At 30.1% G+C, this 24,149-nt stretch overlaps 1 protein-coding gene across 3 annotated transcripts in view; it reads right to left on the reverse strand.

The window, feature by feature from the left end:
• Positions 1 to 24,149, reverse strand: part of LOC142333660 (uncharacterized) — a 240,648-nt gene that overhangs the window by 173,297 nt on the left and 43,202 nt on the right. The window contains exon 4 of one of the 3 annotated variants that reach the window (XM_075381057.1): positions 6,855 to 8,700. The exons of the other annotated variants lie outside the window; for them this stretch is intronic. Coding sequence (XP_075237172.1) covers positions 8,596 to 8,700 — 105 coding nt within the window. The 3' untranslated portion in view covers positions 6,855 to 8,595. Of the gene's footprint in view, positions 1 to 6,854; positions 8,701 to 24,149 lie in introns of those variants that run through there. 3 annotated transcript variants of the gene reach the window in all.

The following is a 24,149-nucleotide window of genomic DNA, read 5'->3' on the forward strand; positions in this document are numbered from 1 at the left end:
ACGTAGAAAATATAAGAATGCTAGTGATGAAGAAAGTAAAAGGAACTATCGGCAATTAAGAAATGCTGTAAACAGGAAGTGCGAACTGGCGAAAGAAGAGTGGATTAAAGAAAAGTGTTCAGAAGTGGAAAGAGAAATGAACATTGGTAAAATAGACGGAGCATACAGGAAAGTTAAGGAAAATTTTGGGGTATATAAATTAACATCTAATAATGTGTTAAACAAAGATGGTACACCAATATGTAATACGAAAGGTAAAGTTGATAGATGGGTGGAATATATTGAAGAGTTATAAGGAGGAAATGAATTAGAAAATAGTGTTATAGAGGAAGAAGAGGGAGTTGACGAGGATGAAATGGGAGAAACAATACTGAGATCTGAATTTAAGAGAGCATTAAAAGATTTAAATGTATTTTATTATTTAAGTATTTTATTACACAAGTTTTTTAATGTAGTTGTCAACTAAAATAATTCTTTTATTGTAATCATTACATAACATATTATATAGATCACATACAGGATGGATATATATGATACTCTATGAACTCGTCATTGCAAATCAGCTGATTTCAAAGTTGAGAGTTCTAAGATTCAAATCCTAGTAAAGGGAATTACTTTACATGGATTTCAATTAACCACACATCTCAGGAATGTTTAACTTGAGACTTACAAGACTACACTTCATTTACACTCATAAATATCCTCTGAAGTAATACCTTACGGTGGTTTGGGAGGCTAAACAGAAAAAAGAAAGAGATATGATATTCCACAGATAAAAAAAAATTGTTCCAACATTTACCTGGATATATTAAGAGAAATCACAGTAAAACTTAATTAATTAGACCAGTATTACAATGTAACAAAATTAAGTGATAGGTGTAAGATATAATAAGTGATAAAATAATAATTTTAAATAAAGAAGAAATCATTACTTGATTTCATGTCTGAACACAGGTATTGTCCAATATTTCACTAAAGTTTGATCAATATTTGCAATCATCTATAATCGTTCTCTGTTGCAAAATGATTTTGTGTATCTTCTCGTACTTTGATACTGTGTTCATCATTTTACAAACAGAGGTTGGACTGCTTCAGTCTTACCTCTGTTTATTTATAACAGTTCAGACTTGTTTTCCATCTTCACGGGTTACCTTTACTAGTTTGATGATCCATCTGAATATCTATGCGTAAGATTAACATGATTATCCACACAGTTGCCTGGTAAACTGTACTTTATCGTGTGTAAAACATGATAAACCATCTAGTTTAACCATACAGTTTTAACCATCTAGTAAATTGTAACATGACATTGATTTCCAACTACCTGCACAACATACTGTTGTCTACTAACATACCTACCTTGAGGTTTTGGGGTGTTCCAAATTGCAGATTTAACATAGCCCTCCAGGTTGCTGTATTATCGTATCTGACTGAGTTTACATGGTGGTACCAACATCATGATTTTTTAATAAGTATTGGCAGACAAAGCAAGGTATTGGTCCCCTACACTAAAGATACGTTGATAATAGTTAGATTATTAAATTAAAGAAATAACATGATCTAAGCTGTAAATACAGACAAAATAAAATAATTCATTTCTTGACAAATAACTGGATTGATTCAATATTAATTTCACTAGAGTTCAAAAACAAAAAAAAAAAAAAAAACTTTAATTTAACCTAATAATAAACAGTTAATTAAAAAAAAAGACTTTTTACAGATAAAGAAAAAAATAACTGCAAACAAATTACGATCGTTTCACATGTTGTTCGTTGCATTGTGAAATGACTGAAATATAGTTCTAAACGCTGTATTTTAATAATGAAAATTTCCAACTTGCTTCCCTCTCCACAATAGATGTTTGAGACCAAAATACTCAATTTTTATCATGATGTACATCATGATGTTTTAATATTCTGAAAAGAGTCTGGAACAATAAAACAATGAAAAATATGCACTCTTATTTCCATTTTTTTTCTTTTCATCCTGTCTTTTGGGTTATGCAGAAGCAATTTGGCAGGATTTTATGGCCGGTACCCTTCCTGATGACAACCTTTAGGGCAATTGAAGTTTGTAAAGTTGCACTGCATGAAAAATTGCTTATACCCAGATATACTCCCACATTATCAGGTGCTCCTTTCCCACGTCTAACCTCTGAGAATGCCAAATGGCTTCTTCTGCTTATAATTTTCCATTAAATAAGTTACAAAAAAAAAAAAAAAATTTGTTATGATTTTGTCACTTAAAATTCGAACTTTTCATCTAGAATTCATTGATTTTATGTTATTATTAACTGGCATCAAGTAGGCAGAACAGAGGCAGGATCATGGCAAAGACTTTATGAGAATGTGCGACAACATTTTTTAATCATAGATTTTTCTTGAGAGTTAATAAAATAAACTGCGGAAGAATGCAGGGTTAACTGAACCTTACAACCCTCAATGTAATAAGGATAAAATCAAAACCTAAACCGACAACGATTGTTAACGTCTATATGCCTACAAGCGCCCATGATGATGATGAGGTAGAGTGTGTATATGAAGAGATTGATGAAGCAATTAAACACATAAAAGGAGATGAAAATTTAATAATAGTTGGAGATTGGAATGCAAGCATTGGAAAAGGCAAGGAAGGAAATATAGTGGGTGAATACGGGCTGGGCAAAAGGAATGAAAGAGGGGACTGACTTATAGAGTTTTGCATGAAGTATAATTTAGTAATTGCCAACACCCAATTTAAAAATCATTTTAGAAGAATATACACTTGGAAAAAGCCAGGCGATACTGCAAGGTATCAGATAGATTATGGTCTCCCGCAACAGTCAGCGTCCACCTCAGCCGCCGCCCTTTTCGAGACTCGAATAAGTAGAGTTCGCTGTTTTCTATATTCTCTGTACCGGACAGTGTAGAGATCTTTCATAGAGTAGTAATACGCCCGCGACGCCAGTCTCCTAAAGCGATAACATTCTTTTCTCTTCATGGCCTCTTCCAACTATCTTTTGGGGAGTAGTCTGGAACAGACTTCTCGAAGGAAGTCCACAAGGTGAGCGGCCTTCTACTCCGCACAGGTGACCTCTGGAATGCCTCGAGCAGTATTTATTATTAAAGTCAAAATAAATTATTAATCACTGATAAGAAACAATTTAATTTAAATGTTCAAACAAAACAAGTTGTTTACTGCCGATGCAGTAAACAAATAAACATCTCTTTCTTATTAAAACTATACTATAGTAACATACTATATACAATAAAATATATAAAAAAAGATTGTATCCTATGTGTAACAGGTCCAATCGCAAAAATCACAGCAACATGTTATAGTCCATCATCCAAATAATCTTAATACGTAAAACAATCCTTTTTAACAAACATAAAACCGTATCACAAATTGTACTATCGCAGGGCAGAACAAAACACAACCTCAAGTCTTCAGTCAACCTCATGGTATATTATATGTTTTAAAAAAAGTTTGCATTGTAATTATTTTCATCTTATTTCTATCGTAAAAAGCATCGTATTTATATATTTATATTTATCATATTTATTCTCCTTTTTCGATATTTCTGAATACTCAGCCCAGAGATAGGAAACTATGCCCGGTCATAGGAAATACAATCTGCAGCTTTGCAATATGGGGTGGTGCAATTTATAACCGATTACCTATCATAGTTGTCAAAATAGAATTGTTATTTTGTTCTCCACACCCATCACTTATAAGGCGAACAGTGCCCTAGGGTTCAAGGTTAGTGGCATTCAAACAATCAAAAAGAAGGATGAGATGTCATCAGATCTTTTACTGTATTCATTTTCTGTCCAAACACAGGCTGTTGCATTTTATTTTGTAAGCTTAGATTTCGAGTTGAGTGTCCTTTAACGAAACAAACTTTGTTGAAATATAGCTGTCTACTGTAATAACTAGACTGGTCGGGTAGGTTGGGAAGAGGTTGATCTTTTTTACAGTCAAAGGAAAGGATAACAATCTTTTTGAAGATTAAAATTTCATAAATAAAATGAAAAACAAATATTTTAACTCGCAACACTACTACCTGAACAACAGGCTTGCTGAAAACAGCTGATGTCATGTGATCAAAGTCGAAGCCTCTCATTGGTTGGCGAAGAGAACATCAGTTTTTCAGCCAGACATTAAGGAGAATGTGAGTTTTTTGACGGTAACCCAGATTTTATATTCATTATTAAATAGGATAGTGTTTGTTTTGCTTTATATTGACGTTAAAGAAATGTAGATTTCAACATAGAATACAAGAATCCATTAAAATATAATTTTCAGAAAAGGATGAAGAATATGAGTTTTGCAGTTCGGCCCCTCAATTTTAAGCTGCAATAACAAAAAATGTTTTATAATTTTTCCTAGATGTTTGTGTATATATTTCACAGCGATACCTCAGAATTGGTTTGATCAGTCAAGTTGAAGTTCAAAACAAATGAACTGAGTGCTTGGTTGCCGGCTTTTTTAACATGCATAAAAGCCTGAAAGCAAACATTTATTTATTTACTTCATGCAATTTAGCAGCATAAATGATTCCTTTGCTTACATAATACTGATCTGTTAATATCTCAAGAAAGAGCTTTTTACGTTATCTTACAATTCTATATATGTTTTCAATATTATATATTTGCCTTTATACCTATATTTTTATCAATTATTATTGCAATTCGCGAGTGTGACCTTTGAAAAGTTGAAACAGGCCTATGGGGAACATTGCTTATCAAGAGCACAAGTTTTCAGCTGGCACAAATCATTTTTGGAAGGCCGAGAACACGTTGAAGATCAACCTCGCTCAGGGAGACCTTAAACTTCAAAATCTGACGAAAACGTTGAGCGTGTGTAGGTTCTTGTGAGATCAGACCGTCGTTTAACTATAAGGATGATGAGTGAACAGATAAATTTAGACTCTTTCACCGTACATCAAATTTTGACAGACGATTTGGACATGCGAAATCGGTGCCAAAAAAACCTCACAACGGGACAGAAGAACAATCGAAGAAACGTGTGCGTTAATCTTCTTGAGAGGATTGACAATGACCAAGAATTCTTCAATCGTGTGACCACAGGTGATGAATCCTGGATATTTGAGTACGATCCTGAAACAAAGCGAAGAGTGGCACACTCCGTCATCTCCTTGACCGAAAAGATGTCGAATGAGCAAATCAAATAGAAATAGAAGTTTCACACACAGTACGGCGGATATATCTATTACGTAATACCAATTTAATTTCTTGACTAATCATCATAATAAAAGCTTAGTATATAATGTTACTGTGAAAAATCAATATATGGCACATATCGATATTCTCCGTTGAATGTCGACACATACCAAATAAGTCAGTGAAATATTTGTTTATTCAGACTTTCGCCGGTATATGTCGACAAACACAGTTAACCTATGGTGAGGGTCGAAACGATAATAATTAAAAAAACAATCATCTAATACCAACCTCTAAGGTAAATAATTTTTTATGAGAAACCTTTCTAAAAAAAAAAGTTTAAATTTAAGCAAAACATACCTACGCTCGCTAAACTCGTCTAATTAACGTTAAATATAAAAATTATATATGTTAATCTCTAATATTGGAGGCGATTAATCAAATTCACCTCATTTATAAAAAAAATTAATCAAATTTTCCACATTTTATAATTTGGAAGGGCCAATCAGGATATAAAGAATATGCTAAGTGCATTGATGAACGATAATGTTCAAAAATGCTCAATTTTTTTTAAATATCTTTATTCAACTTCTACCATCAGTGCATACTGAATGCGGTGAATTTGATTAATCGCCTCCAGAGTGTTAGAGAATATCATATATAATTTGTGTATTTAACACGAGGTTAGCGAGTATAGCTTATGTCTTCTTTCTTTTTCCTGTTTAGCCTCCAGTAATTACCTTTCAGATAATACGTCAGAGAATGAATGAGGATATTTACACTCATATGAGTGTAAATGAAGTGTAGTCTTGTGCAGTCTCAGTTCGGCCATTACTGAGATGTATGGTTAATTGAAACCCAACCACCAAAGAACACCGGTATCCACGATCTAGTATTCAAATTCATGTAAAAATAACTGACTTTACAAGGACTTGAACACAGGAACTCTCGACTTCCAACTCAACTGATTTGGAAAGACGCGTTCACCACTCAGTGGGTTACGCAGCTTATGTCTGGCTTATTTTTAACTTCCTTTTTTTACGACCTTTTTTTTGTCTTCAGTCATTTGACTGGTTTGATGCAGCTCTCCAAGATTCCCTATCTAGTGCTAGTCGTTTCATTTCAGTATACCCTCTACATCCTACATCCCCAACAATTTGTTTTACATACTCCAAACGTGGCCTGCCTACACAATTATTCCCTTCTACCTGTCCTTCCAATATTAAAGCGACTATTCCAGGATGCCTTAGTATGTGGCCTATAAGTCTGTCTCTTCTTTTAACTATATTTTTCCAAATGCTACTTTCTTCATCTATTTGCCGCAATACCTCTTCATTTGTCACTTTATCCACCCATCTGATTTTTAACATTCTCCTATAGCACCACATTTCAAAAGCTTCTAATCTTTTCTTCTCAGATACTCCGATTGTCCAAGTTTCACTTCCATATAAAGCGACACTCCAAACATACACTTTCAAACATCTTTTCCTGACATTTAAATTCATTTTTGATGTACACAAATTATATTTCTTACTGAAGCTCATATAATGTTAAAAAACAAAAAACAATCAGAGAATTAAAATATATATATATATATTAAAATCAGGGGCACTTATACACTTAACATTCGATTAGTAAATTATTATTTATACATTTTACATAATTACATTTATAATAATATGCATATACATAAAATTACATCTGCCCATAATATTCTAAAGCTGCCATTAGCAACCTAATTGGTGTGTCATTTTGCAGTGAACCAAGCTTATTCATGCTAGTTCAAAAAGAGTGTGATGTATATAAGTTATATCACAATTGAGAATAACAAATGTAGGTATATTTTGTCAGCAATAAACAAATAATATTTAACTTTTCTGTCACCTTTATTTATTAATTTATTTAATAACAAAATACATTAAAATATATAATACAAAATTCAATACAATACAAGCATTATACATTTTTAAAAGAAATATAGTTTTGTTGATTCATTTAAAATAAAAAAGTATTAATGTTATTTTACAAATTTATTTTAGTTTCAGCAGCAAAGGTTTTTAAGACCTTGTTGTTAGTAAAAACATTAATTTAACTATAGTAATAAATCTAGTAGATACAGTAAAGAGAAACCTTGAAAATGCAATACTTAGTTCATGAGCTCAACAAAATTATAGCAGCTAATTACAATTTTAATTACTGGATTTAAATATTGGATGTTTTGAAGAAAAAAAAACAAGGAGATAAATTAGTTATGTAAACATACAAATGATGGTATATATATATATATATATATATAGACAACTCATTCACCTGTAGTGAGACTAGGTCCTGAGTTACAACTCTAGATGTGATCTAGTGAGGTGTGATTTGATGATAAATGAAGCTATGAAGTTTGTTTAGATTCAGTTCACCAGACAATTTTCTCATGTTTGTTCCACATATAGCCAACAGCTATATGTGGAACAATCTGTGGAGGCTCAATCTGACTTTTGTAAAAGTTACTTTGAAGAAAATTTAGAAAGTCTGATCTTAAATGTTACACCCAAATGTGATAATAAATAAATAAATAAATATATTTATATATTATATAATTGATTAATGTGTATATATACATACATCAATTTTAATCATAAGATTGGAATACGTTTTCATTCTCTTGACTGAACAAAATATTTGTTCTGAAAGTTTTAAAATATTTTAATTTTATTAACAAACAATTTTAAAAAAATGAAATGTAAAAAGCTTAAAATTAATGTGTAAATGTAAACAAAGAAGAATTTATTAAATAAAAAATATCATTAAAGATGGGCATGGACCCAAAAACATTTTTTATATATGTGTATATATATGAGTTAAGAAATGAACTGCATGTAATCCAAAATTTACAATTTACAAATAAAGTAATAACAATGAAAAATACAGTAAGATGCCAATTTTCCAGATGTTCAACTAACTGGACTACTTAAATCCAAACTAGGCAATTTTAAAAAAAAAAACAATACATTATTTGAAAAAATAAATCTTTGCTTCAATGTAAATTATTTTTATTGATAATTATTTTACTGAGTTTTTCAATTGACGTTTTTGTATTCATTTAGCAAAAACATAGATACCAGCCTCTGTAAAAATAATTATAAAAGCAAATTTCTACACATTGTACCGTATTACTATATCTCTTTTTTCTTACATTGTACATATGTTCCAAATTTCTTCTTAATTTTACGGAAATACATTTACTTTTTTATTTTTTTTACTTAGTGTCTTACCTATTAAACATTAAAATGATATCTGCAGTATATATGATGAAACTTTTTTAAATTGTCCTTTACAATTATCCAAATTTGGTCTTGCAAAGGTCCATCTGAATAATTGGTGTTCCACTCTATGTAAAATCTAATACCCTTACCACTTTATTTTCATCTTTTCAATTTTATGATTTAACTAAGTCAGTCTCTTCAATTGCTAACGGATCTTTTTCAATATCACCATTACTAATATCAAGCACTTTCTCTTCCAGTTGTAGTAAATTTACTTGCTGTAATAAAAAGCAAAACATGAATGTTATAAAGTAAATATGTTTATGATTTTTTGTAAAATTTATTAAATAAAAATAAATTGTATATCTAATTTGCTTACTATTATTATTCGGTGACTTTAATATGCCAAGTTTCGCTAAACGTTATCAAAAAATGCTGCTACTCATCTTACTGACATTAGTGTAAATATTGCTTACGGTGAAATTTTTCATTTATCACAAACATCATCACAGATAACGTTATCTAAGATTTTGAATTCTATCTTATTTCTCATAAATACTTACCAAATTATAAAAAAACTCATTTTGTAATATACACCAATTACTTAATGAGAGTTTGATCGTAAATAATAATTATTTTTTATATCGCCACATAAGCATGAAGCTCATGTGTGAAACATAGAAACGGAATTTTACAGGATATGAAAAATATCTCACCTGACAGATTTGATATTGATCATGATATAGAAATCTTTGCTTAGGAATTGCAACTATGTATTAATAAATAATATTGTTGATAGTCACATGACTATCAAAATATTGATAGTCATGACTATTCAATATTTTTAGTCACATGACTATAATATTTTTGGTACATACCAAAAATATTCATAAAAATATGTAATTTTCAAAGCGGTTCTCTAGTGAACTCATTATCACAATTTTTAATAAGAAAAACTTCCATAGGTTTCAAAAACAATATGGATCTACTTATTATCAAAAATTATTTAAGAACAAAGTATATTCTTATTATATACTATTATATAAAAAGGAAGAGGGTTTTTGTTTGTTCGAGATACACAAAAAAAACTACTCGATCAATGAAACCAGATTTTTACCCACATTTCTCAGCATAACTAAGAAGATTTTAGATATTATACCAATCTCAAAAAAAAAAAAAAAATATATATATATATGAGTATATAAGTATATGATTTGCCGGTTGAAACACAAACTCTAATGAATTGAATTAGAGTTTGAATTTAATTAAACTGTGAGTTTCTATCACTGTGTGAGTTAGGTTTGAACTGAATTATTCGTATCATTCAACTAAATAATATTACAAAAATAATAAGAATAATATTAAATAAATTTAAAAAATTTCTGTTTAACAATAATAATGGGCTTTCCGTGGGGACTGCGTGTGAGGCTAGAGTGGTGAGATATATGAGCGCACCTCGTGGGAGGCTAGACCAATCATTACCATCAACTGGTAACAAATGGGATGTCCCTGAGGTACTGTTTTGGGAGGGCAGAGTTGTGTTCTTATAATATGTCTGCAAACAATCATTTGATTTTCAAATGGGGTATTTGTTAGAAGGTTAAAGGCTAACTTTTGCATGCACAAAGTACACTCAAAATCTAACAGAACACAATTATTTAGAAATGTATATATATATAAATTTTTTGTTTTAAACAATTCTTTTAAGAATTATACTCCTCTGCACTATATGTAAATATATTTATTTTATTAGATTAACCAAAGTACAGAATAAATAAAGTAGAATAACTTACCTTATTCCACTATATATGCAAATATTCACCTCAAATTATATTACAAACTTCGTAAAATATAATAACATATCATGCATTTATTTATTTTATTTCAAATTTAAAACCTTTAATCCTTTTATTTTTATTTTAAACTTATTCGGTTAAATTAAAAATTAAACAAAATTTAAAATATGAAAAATTAAAATTAACATTTAAACATTTTAACATATCTAAAAATATGACATCAAGGCATAAAATCAAATTAAAATTAAAAAAATAATTTTAAGTAAAGCAATTAATTATGCATGTTGTCCATTTAACTGAACTTACTTCACCAACTACTTTACTAATTACTACTTTCTTTAATTTTTAATTTAACTGAATAAGTTTAAAAAAAAGATTAAAGGTTTTAAATTTTAAATAAAATAAATAAATGCATGATATGTTATATTTTACGAAGTTTGTAATGTAATTTGAGATGAATATATAATGCAGCTGTAGTATAATAAGTTAAGTCATCCTACTTTATTTATTCTGTACTTTGGTTGATTAAATAAATAAAAAATAATATATATATATATATATATATATTATTGTCTGTTTGTTAATGCATCATGCAAGAACCAGAGAACCAACTGACCAATTACTTTTAAATTTGCAGGAAGGTTATCTCAGAGAAGGTTTTAATCCATCAACAGAGGCCCTAACTCCTTTGAAGATTAAGATATTAAAAATATTCATTATTTCTTCGCCCCCAAGGTGGGTGAAGTTGTAAATTAAACATATTCATTGAGAAAAAAATAGATTAATCCTTTTACCTTACAAGAATATGGGAATTTTATGCAGAAGTTAAAAAAACTTTTAAATTACTATTTTTGAATATATACTTTTTATAACATTATAATACTATACAAATATAAAACCTTCTACACTATCATACTTTGGAAATTGCACTATCGATAACTAAAAACGAACGTTTACACTGATAACATTTTGCATCAGGTGTTTCTCAGTATGATTACTTTAGCGTTGCTGCATTAGCTCTGCAGGGCACTAACTTCAAATATCTTTTGTAATAATACGGTAAATATGATAGTTAACTTTTCCTAATGTAAATACATAATTAATTTCATTTCATTAATAAAATTATGTCACAACTGTCTTTAATCTGTATCAGGTCAAGTTTTAATTACTGATCTGATAAATATTCAAATATGACAAGTGAATACAATTAACAACCGATTACCCAGAGTTTATTAAAATGAGAACAAGTTAAACTTAAACAACTTATCGACAAGTTAAAATACATGTATTTCAGATATCACTGAAGTTTAAAAACAACATTTTGCCCTCACACTTGTCTACTGTAGCAATCCAGTCATCTAGCCGCTTTGCGCAAAGTGTGAGTTTTACACAGTTAATAAATTAGGATGTAGTAACAATAGTAGTGAAAGAGGGTTGACTAAATGCGTCTTTATAGCAGCGGAATCTGCACATTCATTACCCAGAATCCCCTCATGGCTAGAGATCCAACAGAAACTCACTTGTGTGTCGTGATGGTTCAACTCAGCGATTGCATTGTAAATTTCGATGACGATAGGATGTCTGCTTTGTCTATGAAATTCCAGCCACCCGAAGGGCTTGTACCGAATAGTTGAAGACGATTCCACAACGTGATTTCTCCAGAAAGTTTGACAGGCTCTACTGGCATTGCAACGAGTATAACTAAAGAAGGGTTCTGTGTACATGGCTGATGTTAGTTGCTCTTTTTCTTGGGGATATTACCGATAATGAGCATGATAAGGGACAGGATTTACAGCCTCCTGTTCAAATAAGTAAAAGACCTTGAATATCTGTTGCCAAAAAAAAGAGACAAAACATTGGGTTTAGAATGGTTGACATACGATGTTACCACAAAGCTTTGTAATGCTCAAATATTTACTGGAACTCCAGGAATAAACTTTCCAATTGATGACCCTAACAATATATTATTCAATGTATTCATTATTTAGATTTTTTACGAATAAATTAGTTGATATTCTATGAAGCAGACTAATCTTCATGTCAAAAATTTCTTTAAAAAAAAAATACTAAACCGGTTTTTGAGGTTTCACCTGTGGAAAAAGACTGATAATTATAAGATGCTTTTATTTGCAGCTGTATATAAGCTATCAGCAATTGTTTGGAAGCCAAAAATTCAAATTTATGACACAAATCCCTTTTTACAACTCTTGGATTTGAAAAAAAATTATCCCATAAGAGCCAAACTTCTGTCACATTTCCTCCACCTTACTGATGATAATAATACTTAACCATCTCCAAAAAATAAAACCTGTTATCTTGTTAACAGATTCAGAGAAGTATATACACATGAAAAAATTTAGCGATTGATTAAAGTTTACTGGAAAGGTAGGCTGAACTAGTTTAGTAAAATAAAAACGGTACCCTTTGGCATTAAGACGTATGCTAATTCAATCAGAAACTGGTTATATACAAAACTTGATAGTTTATGTAGGTGCATTATATGGTTAGAACTGTAAATTTCTTTATACAAATTTGGATATATGAATATAATTGTTTATAATCTAATATATAAAGAATATTTATTATAAAAAAGTTTATTATAGGTTTTAAATTTTTATATAATTCAACTACCATTTCATACACATAATCATTTTGATTTACATTAAACATAAACTTCTTTTTAAAAGAGGATTTCTTTCGTTTTCTAAATTTTCTTTCCGATATACCAATTCAAAAGCAATATTATGCAATATATTTGACGCTGTGTTTTTATATTGAAAATTATGTATAGTAAACTTGGACAATTTTTCCATGTTCAATATAATTTATATTTAGTTTTATTTTTACATTTAAGTTTATAATCAATAACATTTACAGTTTCATGTAATTTTGAATATAACAATGTAAGATATTCAGATATATTGTATGTAGAATCATCATATTTTTCTAAAATATCTGCAATCTGTAAACATGAGATCATTTTAATATATAATTATGGTACTCACGTATTAACGCCACCGCAGCTATAGCTTTATTTAAAAACAAAGTAGTCAATCAGATTTCGGTGGAAAATGGGCTGAAACAGATTCAAAACAGAATATAAATGGTTATTTATATTTATTTATTTTATAAATATAATTTAACCAAACTTAACCTACGCTCGCTAACCTTGACTTAATTAACACCCTAATTTTTTTAATAAATTCAGTAATTACAATTATTTATTATTTAAATAATCAAATTGCAATAATTACTGAATTTATTAAATAAATACTCAAAAAATTACGATGTTAATTAGTCAAGGTTAGCGAGCGTAGATTAAGTTTGATTAAATTATATTTATAAAATAAATATTTATTTATATTAAACTCTAATTTCGGCCCATTTTCCACCGAAATCCGATTGACTACTTTGTTTTTAAATAAAGCTATAGCTGTGGTGGTGTTAATACTAAGTACCTATAATTACTGTTGTAATAAGTAAATTACAAAATCATTTTTGAACTATAAATGAGGTTTATAAATAATTTATGTTTTACATACAGTTGAAATTACAATAAAATAGTTCATATTAAACAATGAATGGTAATAAATATTTGTTGCATATATCAACTACAACACTGATCTCAGCCGGAATTCCGGCTGCTGTGGAAATGTCTAAAGTCACTGGTCAAACTGTGAAATCATAAGAGGAATGTAATAAGAGAATGTCTTATGAATGTCATAAAAGGTTTGTGATAATTTAATACTATCAATAGCTTCCTGGATATCCCCAAGTTTTATATTAAATGTAATAAAATTTAATAGATTTTTTCATCAAAAATTTTAAGTTATATCAAGATGCATATATCTGAGTGTAACACTCGGTTACAAGCAAAATTAAAAGAACTTGAAAATATCGAGGATTGATTACATCAAATCGAAAAAGAAAACAACTGTGCATGAATATTCAAATCATATGTTTGAAAATGATAGATTAAACAATAAAGCAGAGACATAAAACTATGGCAGTACCATTTACACACGATAATGAAGATAATTGTATTGTAATTATAGATACAACCAGACGATTCGTATATTATTCTATGATTCTTTTAAATTAAAAAAAAGATCCCGATTATGAAATCCTATATCGAAAAGTAAAAGAGCCAAACAGTATTAAATTTTTCAATTATGCATGCCATGATCTTAAATTTAAAAGGAAAGGCAATCATTTTGATACAGCAATCGACATTGATAGTTTAAAACAAGAATTAGATGATTTAATATATTATTATTTTTAGATAAATTATTATTATTTTTGGCTACTCAGAATTCCGATGAGTCAAACACTATATATGAAGTTAGTCTAAAATGTAATAAAAATCAATTAGATTTACTAATTTCTGGTACATATAAAAGTTAGATGTTATATGAAAAAAACGTTTAATAAGTTGCAAATCACAGCAACAGTAAAAGAAGAATGTTAAGGTGAGTCAATCTAAAGAACTATTATTACATTAAATCTCATCGGCCCTTTTTTTAATGCGACAAAGTTATATCATGATGAAGGGAAACAGTTTGATAATTTGTTACAAAAAAAAACAATCTAAAGAATTAAATGAATCCTGGATCGGCTTTTTATGAGATTACGGGTGATAATAAAATAAAACTATTGCAATTACTACTGGTACACGTATGTTTATAAAATATTATTATTACTCGATATTGCTTCATGGCTATCAAAAGAGTTTTATGATAAATGTGATATGAAAGATTATTTCATCAAAGACTTTCATATCAAAACGATAATATTTAGCTGCATTCAAAGTTGTAATATATAGAAAATAATAGACTTGGAGATGAGAATTTAAAACGCAAGTTGCAAATTAACGAAATGGTAATGTAAAAATCCATGCCCACACCATATTTGTAATCACACATTTCCCACATGATGAAAGTGATAATTGCCTTGTAATTTTAAATAAACAAAAAGCTAATGATGAGTATAAATATTATGCTATTCACGTTTGCTACACTGAACACGTTCACATTCAACGTCGGGTTCAATATAGCATTATAGAGTTTGTTCAGCATTTACTGTTTTTTTCCGGTTTTATATGAAATTATTTTAGCCTTGCAAATCTGAAGGAACATATACTATAAAGAAGATTATTTTAAAAACTGATAATGAAATAGGTTTGAGGTGAACTGACATTAGCGAATTCTACTAGCGCAAGTATCTCGGGAACGGTTGGACCTAGATGCATGAAACTAGGACCTATTGTTCTGGAAAGTACTCTTTTAAACCGTTAAGGTTTTCAAAATCGCATCAAAGATTGTGTAGGACGCACCCTTTTCAAGATACGCCCTTTTTTATAAATCATTATTTAATATAATAAATATCAATTTTTTATGTATAATATACATAAGATAATGTCATTAGCTATCTCAACAATAAAAAAATAAACAATCCACAACTTTTATCACATATCATCCCGCTTTCGCTTAAAGTAATGATGACAGATTTTTTCAAAACATAGTAATAAATTTAAAAGTGATTAGAACTGTTAACCTGTTGACTGCTAGATAATAAAAACATATTTTTATTTTATTTCATCATCAAATACAAAAAATATTGTAAGAAAAAGCATATCTTGAGAATGGTTGGACCTAGACGCATGAAACTAGCAGCTATTGCTCCAGGAAGTTGGAAAGTACCCATTCAGTTAACCCATTCAAAATCGTGTTAGAATTGGCCTAGGACACACCATTTTCGAGATAAGGAACTAACAATGATTTTGAAGTTTAAACTGACATTATAGACATTAAATAATAATCAATGATATATTACACAATCGCTGAAAGTAATGATGACCAAATATCATAATACAATTTGCACTTAATCATGGTGATTGCAGTTAAATGAAAGATTGGATTCGATGAGAATATAATAATAAAATAATAGTTGAGAAATCATTATTAATAGAGACGGGGGAATCCCCATGACAGCATCAAACTATTCAATGAATAAAACAATTGTTTTACTATGAATTTTTCAATAAATTAACTGTTTTAACATGTAAATTTAACGTGAACACACATTCATCATTGTGAGTAGCCGTTCTTTAATGTATCTAATAAACCCGTGAAAAGAGACCTTCAGGTTCAAACTTCATTTGATTGTTGGTTATTTACTGTAATTTTGGGGGACATCTCAAATCCATGTTTGGCTATATATTTTGCAGTAAATCCACTCTTTCAGCTCATAAATTTAACTACAAACACATGTTCATCTAAAAAACATGACATCGGGTTCAATTCCAAATAATCACTACTTTCATAGAAAGCAAAATGACAGTTGAACCCGAGGTTTCTATACTACTCATATGTCTAATAATGCCGCAGATGCTCCTAAACATCTGCCAAGAGTTAGATTATTGTTCTAGACATCTGCCAAGCTACAAAAGGTGCATACATTGAAGTTGAATAACCTATAATAAAACAGGGAGAGTTGTTTGTTCTCTTAATATACACTGTACAATTAGATACTTTTAAACCAGACGCAAATGTAAATTCAGCTTAATGAATCTGCAGACAGAATTCACTAGGGATATTCTTATAAATATTATTTAAGTTGGTAATTTATAATTTATAAGCAATTTCATATAAATTAGATAATCAGTACAGTAATATGTTAACATAAGATCGCAAATTAAAGTAAATTTTAATAACATTAAAATTTTTAAAACGAAATTTTTATTGACTGAACAAATTTTAACAAATGTTACCTATGTGTAAATTCAGTAAACATTACTGAAGACAGGCTTATGCCCGAAACCCACTTGGTTGGTCTAGTGGTTAACGCGTCTTCCCAAATCATCTGATTTTGAAGTCGAGAGTTACAGCGTTAAAGTCCTAGTAAAGCCAGTTATTTTTACACGGATTTGAATACTAGATCGTGGATACCGGTGTTCTTTGGTGGTTGGGTTTCAATTAACCACACATCTCAGGAACAGTCGAACTGAGAATGTACAAGACTACACTTCATTTACACTCATACATATCATCCTCATTCATCCTCTGAAGAATTATCTAAACGGTAGTTACCAGAGGCTAAACAGGAAAAAGAAAAGAAAGAAAAAAAAAAGGCTTATGCCCGAAAGCGCTTTAATGTGAAAAAAGTAAGGTATGAATATTCTTTCATTCTGTACTTTGTGGAGTGTGTAAATAAGTTGTAAATAATAAAGTTACCACAACAACTGAAGGAAAGCTGAAATCAAACAGTGGCTTTAAGAAAAAGTGGTTGCTTGCAACTGCGTTTACATATTTTTTTTTTAAATTTCACCATTATATTAAATTGTACAATGTTTACTGATATGATTTTAATGTCTTTAAATTTGTTATTCTTTTTACACAGATGAGTCTTTGGCAGAAATATTGCGAATAATAATGATGATGATGATAATGATAACAATAATAATAATGTGATAATGATAATAATAATAATATTAATGTCAACGAAGTATAAAGTAGTCTGATAAAACTGTACGAAAGGCATTATTAAACCATGACTGTGTGTCCCTGGTTATTATAACAAACAGGATACATGCAAACTACTAGTTGCGGCTGTACTTTTGGAAGAATATTTTTATAACTTTCTGACCTCAATAAAAAGCTTAATATTAAATACTTTATTTTCAAAATATAGTCATCTTGTTCAAATTGTTTCAATGATTACAACGATGTGTTTTTCCCATAAAATATTCCTTTTGTACAAACAGAATTCCCTATGTTAAAACTGATAATTTTATTTCTAAGTCTATTTATGCTAGATGTGGAGTAAGACAAGGCATGCACTTCGGTTCTCTAATTTTCATAGTATTTATAAATGACAGTTTATTCATAAGCTACTCACATCTTTCTTTTTTTAGTTTTTTTTCTTTTAGTATTTCTTTTAAATTACAAAAAGAAAATTGATTTCATACTCAATTTTGAAGGTTTGCAAATGCCGATATATCTTTCTTTTTTTAGTTTTTTTTTCTTTTAGTATTTCTTTTAAATTACAAAAAGAAAATTGATTTCATACTCAATTTTGAAGGTTTGCAAATGCCGATATATTGTGCAACTGAATAATACAAAATAATACTGCAATACAAAAGGTATCTTCTATTAAAGACTTAGCTGTATGATTTGATAGCATAGGCCATAACAACAAAGACAACTGTAAAATTCCAGCAAGTACTTTGAAAAATTATTACACTACCAAGAAGATAAGATTTCAATTCCAAAATCTAACAACATAAACTGCAAAATTTAAAAAAAAATTATTAAATGAAAATAGACAAAATTTGCCAGAAATTAAATAACAAGATAGCAGGTGATAGCTTGAAAAATATGGAATTATGGAAAGAATCATGAAAAACCCAAGAAAATACTGAAGAACTTGCTAGAAGAGATATGGAAAACTGAAAAATCCCATGAAAATTAGAAAAATGTATTAATAGATCTACTACACAAACAAAAAGATGAAACAGAAGTAAACAACCACAAAGGGATTTTCCTCTTACCTTTGACAAATAAAATACTTTGAAAAGTACTTCAAAATAGAATTGAATTAATCATAGACTTAATAACTGGGAGAACATGAAGGATTCAGAAAAGTATGATCATATGCACAACAAAACACAACCCTTAAAACAATAATAAGGAGAAAAAATGGCAAGGCATACAACTCGATCTATAGAACTTCCTTATTTAATGTTCTAGTATTTGGTAAGGATCTCAACATAATTAACATTACTAAACAGACAGACTATTCTAAACACAAAATCAGATGTAAAATTGTCAGAAGAATTAGAAATTAAAACAGAACTAAGACAAGGGAGTGGTTCAGCATCGATTACTTTTATCTGTGTACTAAAGAAAGTAATAAACTTCCAATGAGAACCAAAATATTTAGGGAAGAATTGACTTTACATTTTTTTTTACAAATTTTTAACAATGATATGCAAATTTAAGTCAGTCAAGATGGAGCTACAAAAGAGACTGCAACAGTATATAGGCTTATCAACACTGAAGGTAAGAAGTCATCAAAACAGCAAGACAGAGCTGCAGTGGCTACTAAAAAATAAAGATGCAGACAGAAGACAGAGAAACCTCAACAAAAACTATCAAAAGGGTAATGACAAAATGTTATGTGTATGAAGCTTTATTTTATCTTAATTGCTTCAGCTGTTAACTAATTTTGTTATCTCATAAAACTTTTGATTGAAACGTTGTTGTGATCATGATTTTGTGTAAACAAATCTGTATTGAATTATTTATAACAAAATTCATAATTAAATGATAGATATAATGAAATGTTATTGTTTTCTGTAAATAGTTTTTTATAACATAGTATGATGTAAGTAATAATAGCAGTAGTAGTTAAGAGATGTACATAGGTAGTTTCCTTAAGGGTTATAAATATAACTTTTTTTTTTTTTATATATAAGAATACTTTGTAAATAATATTAAAATTTATCAAGTGATCCCTGTAAGGATTACATGGATCTCACAATCAAAAATTAAAGAAATAGTTTTTTGTAACCGATCTCAGATTTTTTTTAGCGAGTTTTACCAAATATAGTAGGTGAGCAGGCAATTTTCGGTAAACACATTAGATGGAAAATTGACGTGGAGGTTTTTCCTTTATATTGTTGTAAATATAAGTTTACGGTTATCAAGCGATGGGGTGTTTTTTTTCTACATCTAGTTGGAAATCATGGAATATTTACAGACATCAGAAGAAAACAAAATTGAAAAACTAATGGGCATATTATTGTGCAGACATGTTTAGAGCAACATATTTTTGTTCAAGTTGTTAATAGAACCTTTGAAAAGCCTGAGACTGGAAGTGTTGATTATCAGAAGAAACTGGTGAATGGATCATAGCAAATAGAAAAAAGAAGAATAGTCAAGAAAGAATTATTCTTTCTCTAGATAGAAATTTTTTATTGGGTAGAGTTACATCCTACTGCCCACAAAGTATGGTTGAAATTAAAATAAATCTGACACTCCTCTTGCAAAGTACAGTGAACTTCAAATGAAATGATACTCCTAGGCAAAACAATATATGAGAATGGCGTGCGCAAGGCTTTAATAAACATTGCCTCATGTGTTTTACCCCATTTACATCACATGGCATGACTTGCCAACAGAAGACACGGTCTGAATTGCAAAACTACTTTTAAATATGAGTTGGGATTATGATACGAAACATCTTTAACTCAAGGTTGATTGTCAGTCAACCCAGGAAGCATGCTTCTAGATCAAACTTTAGCAAAAGGGAGTCATGCTAAGGCTAATCACAATGGCAAGAAATGTTTTTGTTGTAGAAAATTAGGTCATCTCTCTAAAAATTGTTAAGTGGGACTTATTTGTTGTAAAAGCAAATTATATGGCATAAATCAAATGAATGTCCATCTAATAAAACAACACTTTACTATAGTTGAATCAGGCTTGGAAAAATTAATGCAAGTGTTAACATTTTATGACGGTATCTAATACTCCACAACAATCTAGAGTAGCTGAGAAAGAAAACAGAATCATTTGTGAGGTGGCAAGATCCTGGTTGCATTTGCACTCAACTTACCCAAATTGCTTAGGGGTGAAGTAATGAAGCAGTCCTTTCAGCTACATATACAATAAATAGAACAGCACTGACAAAAATGAAAGGAAATGCCTCTGTTGAGTTGTTTCTGAAAAGGGAAGTGAATATCAACTACCTCAGAATTTTTTGAACTGAATGTTTTGCTTGGATTCTAGACAAAAAAAGAAGAAAATCTGATGTAAAATCATTAAAGGTTAGATATGCAGACTGCAGTTATGGAGTTTATTTTCTAGACAAGTAAAAAGTTGTTACTTTTTACGCTCTGACCTCAGAGTGACTTAAGATTCAGAGGTTAAATTTGGTTAATTTATATCTATAATTATAAACAGCAAACTTTTGGGTTATAGTTAATATCATCCAATATAACCATTATATTACCACTGTTATTTATTTATTTTATAAATATAATTCAACGAAACTTAACCTACGCAAGCTTTTCTTTCTTTTTTTTCCTGTTTAGCCTCCGGTAACTACCGTTTAGGTAATACTTCAGAGGATGATGTGTATGAGTGTAGTCTTGTACATTCTCAGTCCGACCATACCTGAGAATTGTGGTTAATTGAAAACCAACCACCAAAGAACACCGGTATCCACGATCTAGTATTCAAGTCCGTGTAAAAATAGCTGGCTTTACTAGGACTTGAACGCTGGAACTCTCCACTTCCAAATCAGCTGATTTGGGAAGATGCGTTCAATAGACCAACCCGGTGGGTTAACCTACGCAGGCTAACCTTGCCTTACACCACGTGAGTAATAACGTATACGATACAAAAGTTAAGGTGGAACAAACTGCTTAATTGCCTAAATTACTAATTAAAAAACGACTAGTAATAATATGCCCACGATATAATAATTTTTTAATGTGCTGCTTAAATAAACGATTTTACGTCGAACTTAAATAAATTTTCATCACAAGTTAAAGCTACACTCAGTTCATAAACACAAAAAATTCAAACTTAAATTCTATTAATTTATGTTAGAATGGTATAAAATTACTTACTTGGTCAACAAAAGTGAACACAAATAAATAATACTGATATTACAATACAAATTTCACTTTAACAACGCTTATAAACAAATGATCCCAATCTACTAAACAGTGACGCCAACACATGTAATTGTATATTTCAATACAAACGATATCTGGTTATAATGATGAAAAAAAAAAATATATATATATACACACACACACACACATATGATATTGCACAACAGACTTAATAAATAATTTTTCATTCACGTAACAGTTAAATAAGTTTAATAAAATAAAAATTTACTTAAATTTTCAGAATACATTCGGGTTATAATAAGAAATGTACAAATGTAACATTGATCTCAAATTTGTTTCAAACATTAACTTCAATGTTTGCCATTTTATGCTTTGTCTCACCGCGTGTTAAACGTTGATGGCAATGCAAAGTCTCTATCAAATACAGTAGTCCTCGCAATGAAAATTATACAACTGGTGCAGTTGCAGCAGCCGCCAATGTGATCTCTTTTGTCTCTTATTTGTTGTGCAAGACAAAGAATGAAACATTTTGCAGACGGTTTCTTTAAACCGTTGTTATGAATGGTAAGAAATTTTAATATAATGCAGCAAATGAATTGTTGGAGTTTACGAACTGCTCAGTAAGCTGCTGCTTTGAAACATGTCCATTGTTGGACGTATGGTGTAGCAGTCATGAGCTTTCAAGTCATGACGAGTTCACCGCTAGACCAACGGTTGGTCTAGCGGTGAACTCGTCATCACAAATCAAAAGAAGTCACTAGTAGTGACATTGAAAAAAAGTTCAAAAAAGAAGTTACTAGTAGCAACTTCTTTTTCAAACTCGTCATCGCAAATCAGCTAATTTTGAAGTCAAGAGTTCTAAGGTTCAAATCCTAGTAAAGAGAGTTACTGTTATACAGATTTGAATACTAGATTGTGGATACTGGTGTTCTTTGGTAGTCGGGTTTTGAGTTAACCACACACCTCAGGAACGGTCGACCTGAGACTGTACAAGACTACACATCACTTAACATTCATATATATCATCCTCATTCATTCTCTGATGTAATAATTAATGGTGGTTCCGGAGGCTAGAAAGAAAAAGAAAAAGTCATGAGCTTCAAATCAGAAGGCATTAACAAAAAGTAATTGAGGACATTTATATACACACTGTGAAGGATGCAGAACTTTAAGTTTTTTTTATTTGTATTATTTAAAAATGCATCGATAGAGTAATATTAGTTCTTCAAAAGTTTTTTTAATTGCATTTAAAATACTGTAAGAGATGCAAGATACTGTACTCTATCTATACTATTATAAAAAAGATGAAGAGGTTTTTTTTTTTTGTTCGGGATACTACTCAAAGTAACTACTCAATCAGTTACGACCAAATTTGTTTATCCATGTTTCTTGGCATAACCGAGATGGTTTTTAGATGTATTTCATCTCGAAAAAAAATTATATGTATAGTAGTGGAGATTTGCTGAGCGAAGCACGCACTTTAATGAACTGAATTAATTAACTGTGAACTGCGAGTGTCTATCACTGTGTGGAATCTTTTTTCCTGTTTAGCCTCCGGTAACTACCATTTAGATAATTCTTCAGAGGATGATATGTATGAGTGTAAATGAAGTGTAGTCTTGTACGTTCTCAGTTCGACCAATCCTGAGATGTGTGGAAAATTGAAACCCAACCACCAAAGAACACCGGTATCCACGATCTAATATTCAAATCCGTGTAAAAATAACTGGCTTTACTAGGACTTGAACGCTGTAACTCTCGACTTCCAAATCAGCTGATTTGGGAAGACGCGTTAACCACTAGACCAACCCGGTGGGTATCACAGTGTGGACTGGGTTTGAACTGAATGATTCGAATCAATCAAATGAATAATATAAAAAAATAATAGAATTAACTCCACATTAAATAAATTTTTTTAACAATAATGGGATTCCCGTTGGGGCTGTGTGTGAGGCTAGAGTGGTGAGGTGCGCAAGCTCCTCACAGGAAGCTAGACCAATCATCACCATCAACTGATAAAACGGGATGCCACTGTGCCGCTTTTTTGGAAGGTACAATGGGTGCTCTACAGTCATCCGATTTTCAAAATTCAAACAGAGTATTTTTTAGAAAGTTGAAGGCTAGCTTTTGCATGCATCCGGTACACTCTCGATCTAACAGATCACGGTTATTCGGAAATTTATATATATATATAAAAGTTTGTATGTTTGTTTATTATCACATCATGCAAGAACCAACCGACCGATTACTTTCAAATTTGCAGGATACGTTTACCCCCTATGTGAAAAAA

Source organism: Lycorma delicatula, chromosome 13, assembly GCF_047948215.1.
Source record: "Lycorma delicatula isolate Av1 chromosome 13, ASM4794821v1, whole genome shotgun sequence".
NCBI lineage: Eukaryota > Metazoa > Arthropoda > Insecta > Hemiptera > Fulgoridae > Lycorma > Lycorma delicatula.